The sequence below is a fragment of the Diuraphis noxia genome, unplaced genomic scaffold, assembly GCF_037042655.1.
Source record: "Diuraphis noxia isolate RWA-SAM2 unplaced genomic scaffold, SU_Dnox_SAM2 contig0004, whole genome shotgun sequence".
Classification (NCBI taxonomy): Eukaryota; Metazoa; Arthropoda; class Insecta; order Hemiptera; family Aphididae; genus Diuraphis; species Diuraphis noxia.
This window is the reverse complement of record NW_028301714.1, coordinates 29721703-29745365: the sequence shown is the minus strand read 5'-3', so window position 1 is coordinate 29745365 and position 23663 is coordinate 29721703. Positions and strand designations below refer to the sequence as shown.

At 29.2% G+C, this 23663-nt stretch overlaps 2 protein-coding genes across 3 annotated transcripts in view; one reads left to right on the top strand and one right to left on the bottom strand.

The window, feature by feature from the left end:
- The window catches only part of cv-d (vitellogenin-like lipoprotein), a 21219-nt gene extending 5830 nt beyond the window's left edge, over positions 1 to 15389 (top strand). Inside the window, exons 2-20 of one of the 2 annotated variants that reach the window (XM_015510897.2) lie at positions 2636 to 2814; positions 2918 to 3124; positions 3354 to 3509; positions 4165 to 4298; positions 4361 to 4511; positions 4597 to 4775; positions 4843 to 5165; positions 5728 to 5900; positions 6080 to 6297; positions 6841 to 7286; positions 7997 to 8201; positions 8326 to 8599; positions 8746 to 8879; positions 9746 to 9857; positions 10998 to 11432; positions 14033 to 14150; positions 14654 to 14814; positions 14888 to 15036; positions 15098 to 15389. In XM_015510897.2, the coding sequence (XP_015366383.1) occupies positions 2636 to 2814; positions 2918 to 3124; positions 3354 to 3509; positions 4165 to 4298; positions 4361 to 4511; positions 4597 to 4775; positions 4843 to 5165; positions 5728 to 5900; positions 6080 to 6297; positions 6841 to 7286; positions 7997 to 8201; positions 8326 to 8599; positions 8746 to 8879; positions 9746 to 9857; positions 10998 to 11432; positions 14033 to 14150; positions 14654 to 14814; positions 14888 to 15036; positions 15098 to 15287 (3944 nt within the window). In that variant the 3' untranslated portion in view covers positions 15288 to 15389. Of the gene's footprint in view, positions 1 to 2635; positions 2815 to 2917; positions 3125 to 3353; positions 3510 to 4164; positions 4299 to 4360; positions 4512 to 4596; positions 4776 to 4842; positions 5166 to 5727; positions 5901 to 6079; positions 6298 to 6837; positions 7287 to 7996; positions 8202 to 8325; positions 8600 to 8745; positions 8880 to 9745; positions 9858 to 10997; positions 11433 to 14032; positions 14151 to 14653; positions 14815 to 14887; positions 15037 to 15097 lie in introns of both variants that reach the window. The other variant, XM_015510896.2, reaches the window with a different exon arrangement.
- Positions 15090 to 23663, bottom strand: Dhdds (Dehydrodolichyl diphosphate synthase subunit). The gene is made up of 5 exons (XM_015510885.2): positions 23168 to 23663; positions 21609 to 21770; positions 18323 to 18471; positions 15728 to 15912; positions 15090 to 15652 (listed from the first exon to the last, which is right to left on the bottom strand). The coding sequence occupies exons 1-5, from the start codon at positions 23326 to 23328 to the stop codon at positions 15446 to 15448; spliced, it is 864 nt and encodes a 287-aa protein (XP_015366371.1). The 5' UTR covers positions 23329 to 23663; the 3' UTR covers positions 15090 to 15445.

The window sequence follows — 23663 nt, the reverse complement described above, 5'->3', positions numbered from 1 at the left end:
ATTTGTCGATTTTCTTATGACATAAGACTTACGTAAACAAAATATAATACCTATGGAAGAAATAATTAAAAAATAAATATAATTCAATGTATTAATTAAATATCATAATGCTTTCCAACATTAAGAAGCTTTTTTCCCTAATATATTTCGTATAATATGAATGGAAATAATTTTGATTATGTGCATTTCCTAGGTTTTAAACATTCCGAATTCAATTAAAATAATAATAATAAAATAATATCTCATTCAAAAACAATAAATCGTATACAAACACACTATTTCTCACTTACGCAATCATAGTGTTATATAATATGACAAATTGCACGTCTTATAAAACAATATTAGAATTTAATTTCGACAATTAAATAAATTAATATGCGGACACGTTCTATACAATAAGTTTATCAGGTGAGGTAGTAAAATAAATATGTATAATGTATTTAAAGGTACCTATAACATAATCATGATTATAGCCAATCTTGTATGTTTTTTTGTTTAGAAAAATACACCATAATAGAAGGTATGCATTAAGTTACCATAAAATATTTCAGCAAAATATGTCAATTTATTGTACTAATGTGATTTTATTTTTGAACTTTTGAACTGAGTCAGGCAAAATTGTAATTTATACAAATTACATTATTATTTAGTTTTATTAAGGAACCGACGAACGCGTTTTTGGAACGTGTAATATAATGACATTTTTACATCTGATATTAAAGTCTGAAGGTGTACTATATATTATTATATAGTTTGGCGTCTTGTGGATTAAAACTTTATACCCGTGTTTGTAGTATATAGGTATATTATATATATATATATATATATACACACCGTAATGGTTTAAACGTAAATACAATATAGTGTCTTAAACTGTTCCTTGCATTTTATATTTACCTACTCACATTCAAAGTAGGAGTAAATTAATTCATTTTTAAATTCAACCAACATCACTAAACAGTTAAAACTCATCAGTTGTATAAATTATAAAGTCGAGTTTTCTCAATCGAATAAAAAATCGAATTCAAACCAATCATCAATTTGAACTGAAACGGTTCGAATTCAATGAAATGAGTAGGTATAACTTGTCTTTAAAACTTCTCATTGTTATCATTAGGATAAAATAAATTTATTACTGTGCTGTTATTATTCATACAACGATGTTATAATATTATTTTCTTTTAAAAGAGTTACTTCAAAAACTTAATCCAATTTAATTAAGTTAATTTCCCCCCATCGAAAGTTTAACCTAACCGCCCAAACTGGAATACTGCAAACAATAGTTGTAATAATAAATATTACCATTTTTACATACATTAAATTTTTTTTTTTTTAGTAACGAAAATGTTTTCATTTAACTTAATGTTAAGTTCCTAACCATAGTTAAATATTTATTATATCATTATGTTATACTGAATACTGCATTGAATATAAATTAGCAAAACACATATTATATAGTAGTGATGTTCTATGTTTACATTTAACTACCACTTTAATATCATACTCAATTACTTTACCTACACCATCCTTCTATTTTATTATGATAATAATAATATGTTTTAAAATACGTTTCTTTATAACGATAAACATTCTCCCAATATTATCCAATCTTCCGTCAAAAATATATATTGGTACTTTTTTTAACATAAAAATTAAAATCACAATGCTTTAAAACAAATAACTATCTCTCTATATCTTCGTAGTAGATGCAATGTTTGTTATCAAGCTAAATGCATGGCAATCACTACATAAGTCGTCATGTTATATTTTATTAATGGTTTATACATACAGTTATTATTATATTTTAACTAGTATAACTTAACATATTTTCTAATAATGATGTCAATTATATACATAATTACCTACATTTTATTTATACAAAGAGAGAGCTATTTGGTTTGAAAACGAGTATTTTATTAAGATACAGTGGTGTAGTTTTTTTCTTAAAATCTCTTTTTAATATAGTAAAAGTAACTGAAAATAACACGACCTTAATATGTTTATTGGATTTCACATACATACATACTAGACTGTACTTCAAAATACATATTTTTGGATAAGAAAAAAACATATTCTATCACAAGTACAAAACAAGTCATGCATAATTTTTTTTAACATTATAATATTATGTTTTTTTAATAACGATGACATTAAATACAATTATAATTCCTCAGTATGAAAAATAAAATTGACGAAATACTTTCCTAAAAAAAAGTTTTTAACGTTGACAAATTTTTATTATAATTGGTTTATCATTAAGAATAAGAAAAATAATATATCAGCGTTAAGTTCTAAACCAAATTATATACTGCACCACAGATATAATTAAGAATTAATCTACAATATATTAAGTCACGCGTGTTTTATTAGATTGATTAAGTTATACACAATCTAATTAATAAAAATTATAGCTTACTTGATAAATATAATTAATATTTTCTTTGTGATGAATACATTTATTTTAAGAGATGTGTGTATACAAGTTTATACAGTTTATAGTAATGTAAAATTTATGTACATGTTAACTGAATTACATATTAAATACCAATACACTATTATAATCTCAAAATACTAACGCATAAAAATGATGTACGTATTCTCAATAATTACACTCGATATTTCGCGTTTAACACAGGTTATCTGGTTCAAACCAGCTTTTGCAATCGTGACCTGTTTCCGGAGGGCGTTCAGCTAGGTTACAGATGGAAGGCAACTACACATGTGGGTACCGTGTTCCCTTCGGAGCACTTGACCAACTATTCAGTGGAAGCATATTTTTTAGTTCAAAACGATCAAAATTTTACAAACTTTCAAGTATGTATGAAATGAAACGAACTATTCGTTAAAACAGACGAAAAATCGTAACATATAATATCATCAATAGACTAGATTATAGCAATAAATTTCCTGACATTAGATCAAAGAATTCAAAACGAGTGAGACCCAACAAGAGTACCCGTGGATTACGCTGCCGTTCCGATGTGTCTACAGAGACGGCGAAGTACAAAAGTTCGAGAGCGAAAGCGGCGACGTGACTGGATCACTGAACATCAAAAGAGCATTGGCCACCATGTTTCAGCTGAAATTAGATTCCCTAAAGCGACCATCGTTCGTTGCACAAGAGGTAGGTACATATTGATGGACGAGACATTTTAACAAAGTGTTCCAACATCATACAGAGTTGGGCCGAAACCTTAATGAATTCTTGATTTTTGATTTCTAAAATCTTAATGTTGGTTTTGATTCCAATTTTATTTTTTATTTTTAAATCATTTCTGAGTCTCAACACCTGATCTATCTATATAAAATATACATGTTAAAATATCATAGATAATTTAAAACTAAAATTACAGACTGGAGTTTATGGAAAATGCAACGTTCAGTACCTTGTGACTAAAGAAAATAACAACACAAATGTAAAGAAAATAATCAACTTTTCGGCTTGTGACAATAAACTTGGACAGCAGTGGAGCAATACTCCGGCGTTCACGTGCCCATCGAGTTATCAAGTAAAGTTAATTTTAAAGTTTAAATGAGTGTTGAGTATACAAGGGTGGACTGGCCCACCGGGAAATTTCCCGGCGTCCCGGTGGGCCAGTGCCTAATGTGGCCAGTGGTCGTTGTTGCCAAAATTAAATAAAAAATAATTAATAAAAAATTTCGTTCATAATAATATTGAACAAATTTTATTCTCGATAGGCACATCGATAGTAAATTTAGTATGAAAGAAGTTTTTCGACTCTAAAGTATATATTAAATCGATTAAGAAATTCATTAAGCCAACCTAACTTAGAAACATTTATACTAATGTCATGTGAAAAAGATATATTAACTAAACTTAATAATGATTAAATTATTAATAACTTAGCTATGACTAGTGAACATTTAAAAAAAAAACTTTTGTTTTAATTTTAAGACGCTTTTATAATAAATTAGCTAATAAGTAATAAGGAATAATTTGTCAAATAATTTATGTGTTCGATGTTATATTTTTTAAAAATCTGAAGAATGTAAAAATGAGTTCTATTTAATATTTTAATAAACTTTTTTATGTTCAATCAATAAGTATATATATGTGACCACTCTAATTCTAAATCCCGGTGACATTTTTAATCCCAGTCCGTCCCTGTGAGTATAGAATATTGATCAATATTGAATTTTTAGGACGGGAGCATGAGCCATAGTGTTCGAAGTTATAATCTGGACGAGATTAATGTGATTCAGTATTTGAATGTTATCGGTACAGTAGAGTTTCAACCATTTCAAGCATTAGCAGAATCTCATCACATTTTTTTAAAGTAAGTAAAAAAAAAAAAATATTACACACAAACTAGATTCTTTATCATCAGATTCTTAACAGCCAAACATTTGAGCTGGATGACATTTTTCCGATCGGAGAACCAATCACGTTGGTAGGCAAGTTGGAAGACTCGATTGAATACGATTTTAATCACTATGAAGATCCTACAATGGGTTTCAAGCCATCCAATAAGTCTCTTCTTTTGGCAGAAGTAATATTTATAAACATTATTTTATTAACTACCAAATAATGTCTATAATCTAAAAATTATGAATATAATATAAATTATCTTACAGATTCTCGATACACTTGGCCAACTCACAGAAAGTTTAAGCTGGGAAATTGGAACAACTAACCTAGACAACCAGACTGAATTTAGAGCTTTAGAACTTATGTGGTGGTTAGATACATCTGATTGGACTACATTATACGATACCATAAAAATCGGAACTAGTTACTCACAAGAAACCATACAGTTCGTACGATTTAAACTGATAAATTATTATAGCCATATGTCAATATTTTACTTACTCTTTTTCTAGACACTTCTTTTGGGACTTGGTACCACAAGTTGGATCAGCTTCTTCGGTTGAATTTATTCGTGAACTAATTAAGACACAAAAAATAACGAGCTTTTTGGCCACTGGATTGTTAATTACGTTTCCGTATCACGTTAGGTATCCAAACGAGAAACTTTTAAAAGAATCCGAAATTTTATTATATCTCGATAGAGATCTAGAAAACGAAGTTAGAAAAGTAGCGATTCTAAGTTTTGCTTCGTTAATACATAAAACGTGTGGTAAAGGAATGTGCTCAGACGATACGCAGAATAAGTACATCAAATTATTTTTAGACAAATTCATAGGTCAGTAACATTGTTTTTAAGTAACTTTATTTTGTATTATTACAAAATACTATAGATTTTAACAATAATAATAAGAATACATTATATTTTTGTCATTTGCTATTACTTAGTACCTACTTTCGTTTTTTCAATTATATAGGTATTTACTTTATTTATTTAACACTTTAACAGAGAACAAAAAACATCAGTGTATTTGACTTTTGGCACAAATATATAAGTAGAATCAACAATTTGTTAGTATAAGCCAAATTATTGGTTTGGTCCTCAATTAATTTATTTGCATTTTATCAATTTCACAAAACATTGAGAGCGGCCTAAATATTCATATTTTAATTTATTTTTTCATGGATGGGCAATGCAGACCATCATATATAATTGACAAGACGGCTTTATTAATATTACAATAATGAAAATAGCTTATCGTTTTGAGTTAAATCGACAATTTTGTTGGTTAAGCTTACGATTAATTGCAATTATTAATTTTCATTATTACAAATCTATCGATAACAATTTTTTTACCATTTTAATTCCATAACTTTGAATCTAAAAATTTTACGTTTAGAATCCACATCACACAGTCGACAAATGTTGTTCATCGAAGCGTTCAGCAACATGAAAATCGACAATATACTGGACTTTTTACAACCAATTATTACAGACCATAATCGTTCCAGACACATCCGATTAGTCGCTATTTGGGCCGCAAAATCGGCTACTACTGCCCACCCAGATAAAGTAGATTACATTATTATATTATATCATAATATTTAATTATTTAACTTAAAGTAAGAATTCAAATGTATGTGCAATAAAATTGATTTAATAGACGTATCAAATAATGATAATAATAATGTGAAATATAAATGTATTTAATAAATAGTTATATAACACCTGTGGTTTATATCCCTACTCAGGTCGCTGAAGTGTTTTGGCCGATATTGACAAACCACTCTGAACCTATGGAGATCCGAACGTCCGCACTAAACATGCTTATGATGTCCCAGCCGACCGTGTCTCGGTTTTTGACACTCTACTGGTTCATGCAAGCCGAACCTAGCCAACAGATTTATAACTTTTACTACACGACGATCAACTCAATGGCCAACTCCAAATATCCTTGCTACGACAAATAGTTAGTTACTATCTACGTACAATAACTACCTACTGGGTATACTGGAGTAATTCTTTTATGTCGTTGGACGCAGAAGTTTTTTTGAGATGCTTAATTATTATGACTTGTGAAACTAAGATCTTAGATTTCAGATAATCTATTTTGCTTCATAAATAAATTTCAAATCTTTATTCTCGTGTAAGTTAAATCAACATTTTCAAATATTAATGATGGTATATCAAACTATGATAAATTATTATTATTAAAACGGAGAATCCGGAATAATGTATTGGACGGCGTTACGTATAGGCAATATAGGTACATAACTGTGTTGAAGAACATTCTAAAATGTCTATGATAGACTCATTATTGCACACATTTTGTGACGAAGTATAAATCTAAAATTATTAATTCTTTTAATTCTTTAGTATTTAAATTTTTCATTAAACAACAATTTTTAAATTTTTAAATCTACACGTACAACGACACGAGAACCGGTAATAATATTATAAGCATGTTCATCGACAATACGTGCAGTTAAAATTTAAATTCTTCCCTCAGCAGTAAAATAGCCGCTCAAATCGTAAGGTTCGTACAACACAAATGGCATCATTGGGCCACTGGAAACTACCTGTTGGATTACGAGGATCCGATGAGGGGGTATGGCGGAATCATCCAGACCATCTTAATGGCCAATCAGCGCACCGGGTTCCCGTCCGTGCTCCGATTGACAGCCGAACAGCACTCGTTTGGCACGTCGTCTGAATTTCAGATCCACATAAAAGCCGAAGGATTAGCCGATAGCTTGAAGAAAGAACTGTTCAATACCATGGTGAAACCGTCCAGCGAAACGACCGACACTTTCAAGAACCTGCAAGACGTGCTCGAAAAGGCAAAGTTCGCCATCCGGGAGGACGAAAACCTTCATTTCGAGACAATTATCAAAATCAACGAGCAGACCATTTACTGTCACCACCTGAACCGGACCACGTTTAAGAACTTCGCCCACGGTACGGCCTACATAGTTTAATAATCAGTGTCTTTCCGAGTCCATATATGTCAATAACAATTTTTTCAATCAATATATTTGGACTTGGTGTCTTGGTGTAGGGGACTCGAATACTATTCTTATTTTTTCAATGTTTTATGACATAACATATGATATAATTACCTAAAACTTGAATAATTGAATGTTCTATTAAATATTCAAATAGCTATAAGCTACTAATATAGCTAAGAATTACTTAACAAATATAGCCGATATCAATAAATAAGTTTCATAAGAGAACATATAAATAAATGTGTAACTCTATTTGTGTTACTCTAATTCGGTAAAATTAAAATACAATAATTAAGCATGGTTCGCGTAGTTACCTATCATATACCTATAGTCAATAGCTGCAATATAGCCCATTTTTCATATATCTGAATTATTGTTTGCATGCTTGAAGGATTTTTAAGAAATGTATTCAAAATAAAGTACAAATTGTGTTACCTTTATAATCTTATTATGTTTATTATAGCGCGACATAGCTCCAAAAATGTACTTAGGGTTAGATAATCTTCGAATATGTATCTTAGTGGTGAAAGAAGCTCTTTGAAACTCTTGTATAGCCCTCAAGTCACCTCCCCCCCCTCCGATGACTACTAATGATGATGAAACAATATTATAAAGCGTACGATTTTAAAAGTAAATAACGTACCGATCATACCGTTTCAGTGTTGAAAAGGTTGAGTTCGTTGTATTTCCAGTTCAGTTTGAACTACCAGCGTCTATCGTTCCCGCTACGTTTCCAGCGAACGTACTTTACCGATTTTGGAACTCCGATCTTACTACAGTTTAGGACGGCCTCATTGCTGTCATTAAGAGGAAGCATCAAGCAGACCGAGAGTGGAAAGTCCAGGGATGCCGAACTTGACTTCCGGTAAATACCACTTACTGACTTCGATAGCGTCAGACATGAAAATTCAAAAAAAAATTCAAGAAATGTGTTTAATGCAATGTACTACGTTTCGTAATTTTTTTTCCGTTTTAACTGTATACTATAGGTACTCCATGGACACCGTGACCAGTCTAAAAACGTTCAACCCACTAAGCAGCACTTGGCGGGGTGCCGACCGTTTTCGATGTATCCACGCAAGGATACCGTTTTCTACAGAGATAATTACACACTTTTTTAGATCTTACGTAAAAGCATCAGCTTACAGGTACAAAAATTTCGTCGATGGGTCGAAGTTGGGAATCGTCTGGCATTCCGCTACCAAACTGGTTCCACCAGAAAACACGTTACCGGTCGTCAAGAAAGACGAATTACTTACTGATGTAATTTTCCATTTTTTCTTTCTCTTCATTCTAAATACTTACTCATTATCACATCATAATATTCTTAACACATATATAATATATAATATACATATATATATACAGTATTGATATTTTGTATAATACGATTTATTATACATCTTTAGGACTGGGCTTTTGAGTCAAGAGATTTGGGTGCAAAAATAGCCACAACCGTGTTCGACTGCCAAGATGAAGGAAAATTTTCCAATTCGTTAATCATCATCAAAGAAGCATTTCAGATTAGTAACAAAAACTATCAGTAAGTTTCTCCGTTTGAAAATTAATAATATTTTAGTATGTACATAAAATTATCAATCCTCTGGAGAAATAGCTAATACTGCCCTTCCCGTCAACAACTAACCAAATAAAATGGTACTCAACGTTCTTTATTTTAACTGAAGTACATTACACATTGCACATCTACAAAGGAAATCGTAAATAATGAAATAAACTACCTACTTAACAAATCAATACCACAATATAAATATTAAATATTCGTTTTCCCTGTCTTATATTATTTTGTTACATTAACAACTCAAATGAAAATATAAAAATAATCCGAAATATTGTAAAGTTATGACAAGATGAGCATTCAATAAATTTTGTATATTCTATATTTTATATTATACGAGATCCGCCTTTACGGATTAGTAAAATATCTTCATAAACCTCGGCTACATATATTAACACAATACCCGTTCATAGTAGTCATATAATTCTCCTTCTTCTTCCTCACAACAACATTACAGACACACGCTAGAAGTGGTTTTAAAAAACATCCATGTTTGAGAAAGAGAAATTTAGTATTACCTGTGGCCCAATACAATATGAAAATAAATAATGTTTTCATTCACTTGCCAAAGACTGACCAAAAGTGCGCGATCACCTCCATCTAACTCAAAATCCCCGCACTGACACACACATATTCCAACTTCCATTATGATATGATTTATATTATGTCAATTGATACTTATATTATATTATACTTATACCTATTATATGATTATAACTAACTTAGCTTTTAATATTTACCAGTAATATATGTAGTAATATATGTACCATTATAAATATTTAATAATATCTATACAACAAATATATAAAATTCTAACCATTTTTGTTCATCAGGGCCATACCCGGCGGCGTTGCTTTTCTGGGCATCTATTCACTCGCCAACTATTTCACGTTCATTCCTCCAGAAGATAGTTGTGGTCTAATATTGTCCCTGTCACCATTGCAGGTTTGTCATCGAATTCTTACATAGCATAATTTGTTTTATTATCTATATTATTATATGTATCTAATGCATCAGCTGATAAAAATATTATATTTAGTTCAAGTTGGATTGTTTTTAAATGTATTTGATGTACGGGTGGAGGAAGTGGTTGTGAGGTTATATTATAATAGGTATATAATATATAATGAGCCTACACAACAAAAATATTAATTAGTCAATAATCTCGTATATACTTAGTATTAAATTCTCGTAAAAACTCCACATATTTTGCTTATCTTATGTACATATTTTATATTTATATATTATAGCATAACCTATCTGGTCTCGAGCCATCTAAAATTTCTATTGTATACATCATTTAAATAGGCTAAATTTGGAATTTAAATAAGAAGAGGAGAATTGAATCCCTTGATATTTTAAAGTGGAATAAAACATATCATTTTAAAATAAAATTTATAAAATCTAGGTAATCACAATGGAATTTAATCCAATTAAGCTAAATTGCCTGAGTAGTGAAATTCAACAAATTAATTCATATATAAATATTATATAGTAGGTACATAAATATAATATAATATGGATAGCAATAACTTGAAATATTGTCAATAATACCTATTAGAATTCTATAATACTTCAAAGGCCAATATTTATTTTGATGTTGAATTTTAATGATATCTTTGTAATCGCTAAATTATTTGTGGGATAGAAGATGAGCGTCCAACCCACTCATCCCCACTGGCTTACTATATTTTAAACATAATGTATAAAAATTATTTTTATATTTCCTTCCCCTTCAAAAAAAAAAGAAAAGAAGAGAACTACTTCAAGTTTCACAAGTCTCTATACTGTGTATATACTATATTATATAGAACATAGGTATATCATATTTGTGTAGATATCTACATTAACTACCGAGGAGTTAGAAAATAGACTTTTGGCTATATCATAATTTTATAATTAGGTACCTGTTTGTTTAATATAAAAATTAATTTTTATATAAAATGTTCATACTAAGGGTTTGTACAACAGCCACGGTTTTAAATTGATGGTCCCTTAGCACTTTTTCAGTGCGAATTACAACCACTGCTGCGTATTAACATAATATTATGAACGTGTGTCCTATATTACCTCTACATTCTACAGGTGGTTCCCGTGTTCGTCCAAGAGGGCAACACTATGCACATCACAATGAACCACTATGACCAGACGCTGTGGGGCCTGATCGCGCACTACGCGCGCATCGCAGACGGCAACCAAGAGATATCGTTCAAGCTGAGCCATTCGAACCGCGAGCGGAACATCACCATCACCAATGGTTACTGGAGACTGCTGCGGTTCGAGGGATCGTTCATACTGCCGTCCCGCAAGTCCGGAGCCCTGCACCCGCCGCCGCCATTGCACGGTCAGGCAACCGTATCGTGGGGCTACCACGACTCGGCCACCACGATGTTCGTGTCCATCAAGCCGGAGAACGCCCGCGAGGAATGGCCCGAGCAGTGCGTCATAGATTCGCCCACGTGTCTGCAGACCGCCAGCGACATATCCACCAGTCAAATCATATCGCTGCAATTCGTCAACGTGAGCATCACAAACGCATATAATATATACCTACGATACCAAACGATAATATTACACGATGCTATAATAATTGTATATTAATAATATAAATCCACGGATTTTCCGGAGGATTTGGCGGCTTATAATGTAATAGATCAATTAAATCGAGCTAATATAATATTATGTAGGTCCAACGTACCGACGATTTAAACGATCAACCGTCAAATCTTCCTAGGTTACGCAAAAGGTATCATGTGTTTAATATAGCTAATATGTTATATGTCATTGTACCTACCTACCTTGTGTGATTCTATTAGGTACCGCAACATATCCTTCAACCTAACTAATATAGGTTCGTTTTGACGCCTCTAACTTATTGTATCATCGAATATAAAACGATGATATAATACATCATGTGATCGAATAATCGTCCATTACATTGACATATTATATTTTATTATGTAACATATAGGCTATAATATAGTTTTTATGATAGGTAATACTATTGCTAGGTACCTACTATTTCGTAACAGTAAAATATTATAATGGTAAGATTTTGGTCTGGAAGTAGATGTTGGTATAGGCGTAGCCATAGACATGATAGCTGAGTGCCCGAACACCCATTGAAATTTGTTCGAGGAGCTGAGCACTCCATAAAAATTAGGATCGAATTTTCTATATTATATTTATTAATTTACGTACATAGCAATACAGAAGTAAAAACGGATGCTATCAATTCTATCAATAATAAATTTAAACTCTAAAAATCACATACATTAATACGACATACTTACATAATAAATTATAATCATAATATAATATTTCGTCTTTAACATTCCCAACAAATATTGGTACATTGTGGAGTAAAAATAAATATACATAAGTTATCGTATTATACGGGGTGATTTATTTAGCACGAGACACTCATTATTTCAGTAAATACTAACGTTTTTAAAATTATTTTTTTTACATGATATTAAGTCATCACAAGACTATATAATATTTTTTAAAAGGAATATATATTTTTTTTATCGTTGTTGTTTTTACTCTTTTTAATAACATTTCAGCAGTGTAGGTATAATTTCTAATTTCATATCTCCAGAGAGGGATAATATTCAGAGTATTATGATCTGTAATAATCAATTTTCGAATAAGAAATTTATTTGTTATATTTTTAAGTTTACGTGAGCGGAATAGTGGACCAACATAGGTGCGGCATACAACTCTGTTCCGTTCATCTATGCCTTAATTAGATACTTATACCTTATGTTATACTACAACTATCAGTCGAAATTCGAATCTTACGCAAGAACGCATTCTAAAAAATACATAATTCTACAATAATAAATTAAAAATGCATTGCCATTAAAAAAAGTAAACAATTTACAATATAAAAACAAATAATATGAATGCTGTTTTCTAACGAATTAAAATTATATAAAAAAAAGTATTTTTAAAAAGCTAATGGTTCTTTAAATGATTAGTGTGTTATGCATAGGCGCACATAGGGTGTGAATTTAGGGGGTGCTGAAATAATTTATAGTACACAGACCCGTGGGGAGCGAAGCCCCCCACTACACCACCCTAATACTATAATAATTGCATTGCAATAATTATAAATTTTATTAAAAATAAAAATAAATATTTTGTAATTATATTACAAGTTATAATAACATGTAATCATTAATTATTAATGTTAGACAAGATTTAATTTTCTGTTTGATATTGCAAATGTTTGCAATATAATTTCCCCCTCTATTTTATTGGTAAGATCACTCTCAATGCTAAGCGTAGATAGCTTGGTAAATCTTTCTATCTTTCTTCGCCCATATTGGTGCGTAACCAGTTTTTCAATCTACGCATAGCTGAGAAGGAGCGTTCACACGTTGACGAAGAAATTGGAATTGTTATTCCCAATAGCTTACAGACATTTGGAAACGAACTTTTATAACATTGATTTTTCATGCCTTCATATATAAAGCTGGCTAGTAGACTATTCATTAAAACCATCATTTCTGCTGATAAACTAATTGTTGATATTTTCAAAATCCGAATCATAAAAATTCAAGATCATATAAAAGCTCTAGCAGAAAATTTCCATAGTTCACTCCAAAAATCAACTGGCTCAAAACACTTCAACTTATACATACGTCCACCACCTCAAAGACGACTAAAACGCGGTCGCCCGCACGATCTTATTCGATAATGCTATTAAATAACTAGTCACTACTGTAATTATCGCTCTTGATTGTAATTGTAAATACTTATATCATGTTAAAATTAGTCAAAAAAAATTATGTTATTTATCCATAGATGTAGATAGCCTTATAGGCTAGGAATGTCTTATTATAAAATAAAAAAAATAAAATAAAAGATATTTTCAAAATATCCTGATATACATAAACAGATTTATATAATAATATTTCAAAAGATATGACTATGTAATAAATATTTTAAATAGTTTATGCGGTGCTAATTTTAAACCTGGGAGTGCTAAGCACCCCCAAGCACCCCCCTATGTGCGCCTATGGTGTTATGTTAAATTAATCACCCGGTAAATTAATTTAAAATCAAAATTTGTTTTAAACATCAATAATCACACATAATTAAACTTATTCTAGCTGCCGAGTTGGATGATAATTACAATGCATTCATTATTTTCTGATTTTGTAATGGACGAAGGTAATATGACCACCGTCAAATTTACTTTTCCGACTAAACTTCCATGGACTACTCGGGGTGAGTATTTAGCTTAGTAAGCAGTGTTGGAGAGGTTACTTTTTTTTGGTAATTAAATTACATTACTAATTCCTTTTCAAAATTGTAACTAAATTAGTCTTAAGTTACTTTATACAAAGGGGCGTCAAATTACATGACTTTCGAGTTAAAAAGTAACTTAATTACAATAGAAGTTACTCTTTTTAAAGTAACATTGATTATGTCAAATAGGCAATAAGAATAGCTATAAGAAAAATATCACAGTCAAGAATATTTAAAATATTCAACTATATATTACACATAATATATATCAATAATTTTTTATCATAATAAAAGAAAAAAAATGTAACGAGTAGTTTTGTAACATTACTGCCAAAAAGTAATTTGAATTATTTATAAATTACAATCAAATTACTTAAAAAGTAATTTTGTTACAGTAACTTAAGTTAATTACTCCCCAACACGGTAAGTAAGTAATGGCGATCGAGAAGTACGAAAACTAAACTTAAAACATTTGATTTTAGGTATCTGTGCAGTTAATTCTGTGACGGCGTTAAGTTTAGATAATTCTACAACACACAATTTCAAGTTAAATCAAGACTGCTACACAATAGCATTAGCAGACTGTTCTTTATCATCTCGTTTTATAGTTGGCATTAAAATGAACGCTATTAATTCAACTTTGGTGAGTAATAAAACATTTGTTAAAATAATATAGGTATTGGATTATATAAAATATTGTATTTTTGGTTTTGTAGAGTGTGCGAATATTAACACAGAATAGTGTAATGGACATGGTTCAAGAAAATTCAGATATAAAAGTATACATTAATGGAACTGAAATTGAAGTCACGGCAACTGGAGTTCAATACCCACCGAAAAATAAAGATGATATTTTTATTTATAGGTAGGTACACTGTTTTTTGCTTTAAACTTCAATATTTATTTTGAAATAAAAAAATTTTTAGAGTTAAAAAATGGGATGAAGAAATGACTGATCTTGAAATTAACTCTGGAATAACGGTTCAACATTATGGGCATACAGTAATTATGTTGGTTGAAAGTAAATTACGAGGATTTACGTGTGGCTTATGTGGAAATTTCAACAGTGAAAACAGTGATGAATTGAACGAAACACCAAAATGTATACAGTTGTAAAAAAAAAATAGACTTATTAAAAAAATAATATTTAAAATATTGTATAACTTTCATATATAAATAAATGTACTACATACATAAAATAAATACGTACATATATAATTATTATGTAAATAAATTAAAATTTTATAAATTAAGAAAAAACAATAATAATATTATCACGCAATTGTATAAAGACTATTTAACCGGTTCCGTTGTACATTTTCAACAAATTTTTCAGCTCTTGAACTCAATCGTTTAGTTGGTAATTTATAGCGTATACACGCTCTAACATTTCTTTGGTACATAAAAATAGCAATCATAAAGTCCCATGCAGTAAATTCTGGCCATAAGACGGGTGTAAAATAAATGTAACTGTAAGAACACTGAAAAAATATTTTAAAGGTATGTTAAAACAGCATTTTTTCTACTAAATATATTTTCAAGAAATAATTATTTACCTGCCACAACATGAAATCACTTAGTCTAGTCTCACCAGATGTGCGTACTAATAAATCAGGTGGTGGGGACGGATAGGTGTACATACAATTATCTAGAATTTCAACTGATAAATCTGATTCCTCCAAATCATTATTTTTAATACCATTAGATATTTGATTGAATGCATTTGTTAATTCATCGTGTCCTAAAAAAAAAAAAAGATACAACAGGTATTATTAATATATATTATATACTTGCATAGGAACAATATTAATTTTTCAATAACAAAATTTTAAATGAATTATAATCTAATAATAAGTATTTGAATAAAGAATTTTTATATAATTCTTTATTCACATATTAGGTACTCAACATGTAGAATAACCAAGGCTGGGCTGATTTTTTTTAGCTCAGTTAAAGCACATATTTAAAAAAATGTTTTTGTTAAAAAAAATTATTTTTTTTTATAACGCTAGCATAATTTATTTTTTACAAACTCAAAACTAATTTATAGATTATATACTATAGTTTTTTATACTTGATATAAAATGTACATATAGTTTATTGTATTACATCGAGGTTTTCATTTCTTAAAAACGAACAGTAGTTACTTATCTAATAAGTAATAAATAGAGCAGAGGACTTGAAGCATTTGTTTTTCACAGTCACAAGAATGGCAGTGTAAGACACAACATCATTTCACGCTTTTGCAAAACTAGTTTTGAAATTTTATTGTGCATATAAATGCATATTTGGCGTTTTTTGGTTATTGTTATTATTTTTGTATATTTTACACTTTTATACGCTATTTTATACTTTTTGAGACATATTTAACTTAAATCAATTTTTACACTGTGATATTTTTATTTCAAACAATACAGTCAACATTTTTGGGTAAAAATGTATTTATTATCAATTTTTGTCGTATAATATGGTTGTTGAGTGAGTGCGGGAATGCATTTTTTGTAGAAGCAATAACAATCTAACGTCGTACACTATACCTACGACATCACCACCACAGCTTTGTGCGCACCACTCGGGCTTTTATTCAATTAAGATTTATTTATAAAACTTTTCTAGACATGACAATAATCAATATTTTAGTATTTAGTCTTAGTCAGTTCAGCGGAATGTACATTCATGTTAAAAAAAATGTTTGCATATTATGGGGATTTTAAGTGCATAAGTGCTTGCATATTTAGAGCTTTTTTAGAGCTACAAGTCCTCTGCCCAAGTAATAAATATTAATTAATATCTGAAAATAATGAATTAATATTATTTAATTAAGAGGACATTATACCCGCATGTGTTGTCTCCGTTTTACAGGTGCGTAACATAGAAAATGTTATGCTCAGCAGAACACATTTAGCTTCACAAGTTAAAAATTTAGAGTGAATTGAAATCTTATAAAAATTAAAGATAACATTATTATCAAGGGCTTCTCATTATATTTTTATATTTTGAGTATTTTAAAATTGTGAATTGTTTGTATATATTAAAATACTCACTTTAAAATTAAAAAATGTGTACTGCTGAGCGTAAACACACTATGTTATACACTTGTAAGACGGAGACATTACATGCTAGTATAACATCCTCTTAAGCCTCACAAACAAATATAATTTTTAGTTGTACGCATTTGTGATAAAGTATTACACTATCACAATATGTTTAGTAAATAATCACAAAATATTTTAAAAATATAAAATGTTTAACTTAAAACAATTCATGGAAAATATGTTAACATGAAAACAAAATATACCAAAGTAGTGAAATATAAAAATTAAAAACAAAATAAATTAACTTTATTTATTTTTATTTTAATAAAAATTAATTCATTAATTTAAAGTAAATTAAAAAATAAATTTAGTAAGTTAATAGTTAAAATAATGAAAATCCAAATATAACTAATTATTAAAAGTTTAAATTAAATTAACTTTTTAACTCGTTAATGCCCAACCTTGAGGATAACAGTAGATTCAACAAAGTAAGTTAGGTTAATCCCTATAACATAATTTCAGGTTGCATACCTAATCATTAACCTTTTTATGAATAAATCAATAGTGCATTAATAGCTTTTAAACATGATTTAATGGCCCATAATTGGTCCATTAAATTTGATTAAGCAATTATAGTTGTTAACTAGAACCTATGTTATTACTCTAATAAAATATAATAAATACATAATAAATTAATAAATTATATTTAAATATACATTATATACATTTAATACATTATAAATAATTATATAATGTTAGAAAAATAAATTATAAATATTATCAAACTTATCAAGAACGTCATAATCTGTGTTCTTTCATTGGATTTTTACAAACTCATAACTTTCTTTAAAATTAAGATATATTAAAAACCAACAAAAAAACATAGAAAATGGTTTTACCTTTAAGTTTGACAATAGATCAAGTCACTTCAATACAGGCAACAATTTTCAATTTTGGGTGCAAAAAAATGTCAATCCCTCCTTCCGGGAAAAATTATTTATAATGTCACAGTTTTAAATGAGACAGAGACAACATATTATATAAGACCTCTTATTCTTAATTGAATTCAGTTATAATGTAAGAATACGATTTAAAATGTAAATTATTTCAACTAACCAGTATATGAAAATGCAACATTTAAAAATGTCTTGTTGTTTTGTTTTGTTATTAACATTGACTCTGCTATTAACTTAACCAAATCATCAGGAAGTTTTTTAATGTTACCAATAACATTAATACACACACCATGCTCATTCAACTTATCTCTAAAACAAAATTAAGACCAATAAATTATTAGTATAATTATTGTTTATAAAACTATTAAATTAATTAAATAATATTTAGAGTTTGGATTTAAAAGTAATTATTGAAAAATAAATGAGGGATATTTCTCAATTAATAAATTAATGGGAATTTTCAAAAACAATGCATTGTTAATGTTATATTTCAAAATTTTAAATAAATAATATACTAGAAAGTACCCACATATTATACAATTATCGCAAAAAGACATTGGGTAATAATCAGCACTAGTTTTGTAAGCATCTATCTATCAAGTTATTTATCAAAGTAACTATAATACCTATATAACAAGCTCTTAAAATGTGTTTTTAATAAGCATATTCTACATCACTACAATTGTTGACCAATATAATATAAACTATAAAGTTGGTTGGTAACACATTGGTACTATTAATTATTTATCTCAAATTGTATGTGCTTTCATAATATATGTTAACTTAAAATAATCTAACGTCCTACTAACAATATTATTTAAATCGATAGACATAAATACTGGATGAATAAATACAAATATGCTCACCACTATTTTTTTTATAGTTTACCCTTATATTAAGCATTTATTCAAATTCTGTTTTGTTGTTTTTTTTTTTTTTTTTATTACTAATAACAGTCTTTGTAATTTTATTATACAAAGACCCACCTCTTCAATCCCTTCAATTGAATTGACAACCCTAACACTAATGAGATTGAGTCATCAATCAAAATAATCTATAAATTAGCATAATAATGTTAAATTAATTAAATACATTATGTTTTATTAGTTGATTAAAAATGTAAGTCTGGTGTTTGTTTATTAATTTTTATACGTCATATTACCTATATAAAATAAACATATTTAATAAAAAGTAATATGGTTACTAAGGTTCCTAAAATCAGAATTTAAATAAATGCATAACTACAAGTTAAAAATGGGCTAAGCATGTTTGGTACATCATCCTGTATAATACACAATAACATCCACAGAAATATTAAATTATTTAAAAATTTATTAGTACCATACGATAAAAGAATGATTTTTTTTACAATGCCTGAAAAGAATAATTTAAGTATTAAGAAAAAATATAGATTTAAGTCTCTAAATTAAATCCATTCATTTCCCTCCTCACCACTATTCTACAAAAACAACTTACACCATAATCCAAATTCCATTTCCCCTAATCAGCTTGTTATATACACGTGTTTCAAAAGTCTTCATCCGATTACGAACTGATATAGTTCGGCGACGGTTAATCACAGGTTAATGACCAATGTATTAATGGAAAGATTAGATGATCAAGTTTATTTTAAGTTATCTAGTTGATAAATTTGGCACCGTAATGGTTAGTGAACTAGGAATCGTTAGTTTGTTTCGTTATGGCGACTCCGCAACAGAAAGCATTTTGCGTTTTACGTTTCAATAAGTGCAAGTCGGTGATAACCGTTCAGCGTGATTTTCGAAGAACTTATGGAACTGAAGCTCCTACTGCTCAAAGCATTCGACGTTGACACCAAACTTTCCAAGAAAGTGGTTGTCTGTGTGCACAGAAACGCTCAAGTCGACCTCGTACCTCTGACGAAAACATCGAGCGAGTTCGACAAAGTTTCGTTCGAAGTCCACAGAAGTCTACACGTCGTGCAGGCCTAGAGCTAGATCTCCCACATTCGACCGTTAGGCGTGTTCTACGACGTCGTTTGACATTGAAGGCATACCGAATACAACTGTTACAAGCCCTCCTGCCGGATGACAAACAAAAAAGGATTGATTTTTGCAATTTCATATCCGAAAAACAAGAAGAAAATGAGTCATTTGTCTCACGCATTGTTTTTTCGGACAAAGCCACATTTCATCTAAGTGGAAAAGTCAACCGCCATAATGTCAGGATTTGGGCTTTTGAGCAACCACACGCAACTGTTGAGCATCAAAGAGATTCACCAAAAATCAATGTTTTCTGTGCAATTTCCAGTAAAAAAGTTTACGGTCCATTTTTTTTTTTTGAAGAAAACACAGTAACGGGCAACACATATCTAAACATGTTGCAAACCTGGTTGTTTCTACAGTTACAAGCGGATAGTGATGAGTTTGTTTTTCAACAAGATGGAGCACCACCGCACTGGAAGTTAGAAGTTCGCCGGTATTTGAACGGTGAACTCCCTCAGCGGTGGATTGGGCGTAAAGGAAACGACAATTTGGCGATTCATCCCTGGCCACCACGTTCCCCTGACCTCACAGTGTGTGATTTTTTTTATGGGGCTACATAAAAGATAAAGTGTATGTACCACCATTACCTACAAACTTGGAAGAGCTTAAAATCAGAATCAAAGATGCAGTTAATGCCGTGACACCAGATTTGATCAGCAACGTTTGGGAAGAATTTGATAACCGTATAGATGTGTGTCGGGTGGCCGGTGGGGGTCATATTGAACATTTGTAACCAAAGTATTTTACTTTATTTAACCCTTATATCTTCATTTTTAATATAAATATAATATTCTGAAATCTGATGAAGACTTTTGATACACCCTGTATTATCATTATCAAATTAACTATACACTCATCATAATTTACGATTCTATTTCATTACTCTTATATCATTAATTAATATTATATAAATTACCAAAACTCTTCTCAATGTATAATTTCTCTATTCTTATCTATACCATTGTAAATGTATACTTTTGTAACACCACACTGTCATTGTATCTATATCATGTACTTATATAACTGTCGAGCTATAATAGTTTTTACTATTAATAAAAAAAAAAAAGTCTCTAAATAAAGAATTTAAACTCCTTACCATGAAATTAGCCCCATGTCTCATTTACTTCAAGAATCATTTATTCAAAATTGTATTATATTAACCAATTGTATTTAAGTCAGTGAAATAACCTAGACAATTTTTGAAAATGTCCTACTTAAAAATTGGGCGGCAATACTTGTAGTGCCTTTTATGGATACCCCGAGTTGTTTATAAAACATAAAAATCTTTGGCTAAATGTAAAGAAATGTACAGATATAAATATGTGTTAATGGTTTCATGATTTTACATTTAAATTGATTATTATTAAATAATATATCTTTGAATTTTGATATTTCATTTTAACGATAACTAAAATATATTACCTTTCTTCCAAAAGTCTTTTAAATTTCTCTCTGGCAAGATCAAACAATGCATCGATTTCTTCTTGTGTTCGCTTAAAGTTATCTAAACTGAATGCGTACACAGTAACTTCTTTAATACCTAAATGCAAGCACCACTGCAATGTTTCAGCCAATTTATCAAACCTAGAAAAGTATGTGCATAATTAACAAATCATAGTCGAAATTATAATACAGGACATATTTGGTTAGATCTGACAGTTAATAGGACTAGTATATTATTATAATGTATTAGCAACCTGATAGCATTCTAAATTTAAAAATATACTTTCATCATAATATTATAATAAACCTATCTATTTAATATTTAATATTAAAAAAAAAAAAAAAAAAAAAAAAAAAATTAAAAACCCTAATTATAAAAAATAAAATAAATAAACTCAAACCCTAACTTCTTGTCAGGTGGCACTGCTGGGAGCCTTCCTTCTCTGTTATTAATGTTATTTATTTTTTATTTTTAAGTCACCACGCCTACTTATTATACACTGTATGTATAGATTGTAAATAAACTTTTATCTTCAATAAAAAAAAAAAAATGAAAAAAACTATTTAACATTATAATATTGTATAAGAATAACTACATTGTACAAGATATGATACACAAAATATGAAATTATTGAACAGATAAGAATCATAAATCTCAACGAACCCACAAACTTGACAGCTTATGCAGCATTAATATTAGTTTTTAATAAATCTTTCAACTCAAATATCACTTAAATAAAAGTTACAAATCATAAAAATTGAAACTCTTAATTACCTAAAATAAAGCATTTAAAATCAATAACTACTTAAATAACCTAAATTATTCTTTCAGTTTAGATAGGTATCTACTTAAAATATATTAATCAAATATGATTATTATATTCTAATTAAAAATATATTTTAAGTTACAGCGTAATTACACAATTATTCCAGTGGTACCGCATGGGAATCCAAATTGGATATTTCAACAAAAAATAACAATTTTAACACAATGAATTGATTAATAATTAGTATTGTATATAAATATTTTATTCACAAAATTTTATTCTTTATAAAAAATATATTTAAAGTATATCAATACATCGAATAATTTATCTTTAGTAGATATAAAATTTATGCAATATCTCATAAGTGGGTAAGTGGCTTGAGTTGAAAATATTTGAACGAAACACAATCGTACAGCATTGGACACTAGCTTTAAAGTTTATGAAGCTTACATGGTTCTCATTAGTTGATCTGGATTTAGTTAAAAAGCACATTTAGAATTAGAAAGGTTTAATGTCTTGGTGTAACAATAGATCTTGAGCTAAAAATATAACTTAGCTATAAAACGTAATATATCTACTTATTTTTAAAATAATTTTCTATTCACCAAAACATTAGAAAATGAAAAAATAAATTCATGCAAATGTGTATATAATATTAAGCTAAAACTTATGATCAAGACAATAATTAGGTAGGTATATCATGATGGAACAAAAAGTGAATCAAACCCTACCCAAAGGTTATTAAAAGTGTTTTTAAATGTTGCAACTCACCCTCGAACATGGCCTTCTCGCTTGGCAACACAATTTTTTTTAGCATAACGTCTATTACCGTCCATTATAAATGCTACATGTTTTGGTATTTCTCCATATGTTAGCACTTGGGCGCAAAAACGTTGCATCCACGTCATGGAGTTGTCGCGTATCCAAGACATGTCCGGGTATGTGAGAAACAGAACATCTAAGCCATTGCACGAATGATATAAGTATATAACCGAGCAGTTGACCTTTGAACGGTATTTTATCTAAGCATTTTCTTTAAAAAGTACATTATTGAGCACTAAATTTAATAACGATCAAATTTAATATACGCCTAATTAATTAAAGTGCAGAGTGCATGAATAAAATAAGAAATACGAGTATAATAAATTATTATGAATATTATTCGTGAAAAGCTTAAAACAAGGTACAAAAACCTAAATACGTTTAAAGTGTCTGTTGATTAAATTATTTAAATTTATTTATATTATTTATTATGAACTATCAATTC

Excerpts from the sequence above, each read along its gene's own strand:
- Dhdds (XM_015510885.2), bottom strand. The coding sequence starts at position 23,328 with ATGTCTTGGATACGCGACAACTCCATGACGTGGATGCAACGTTTTTGC. Across the intron at positions 18,472-21,608 it reads AAAAGACTTTTGGAAGAAAG|AGATAAGTTGAATGAGCATG; the intron begins GTAATATATTTT and ends ATTTTGTTTTAG. Across the intron at positions 15,913-18,322 it reads TGTTGCATTTTCATATACTG|GACACGATGAATTAACAAAT; the intron begins GTTAGTTGAAAT and ends TTTTTTTTTTAG.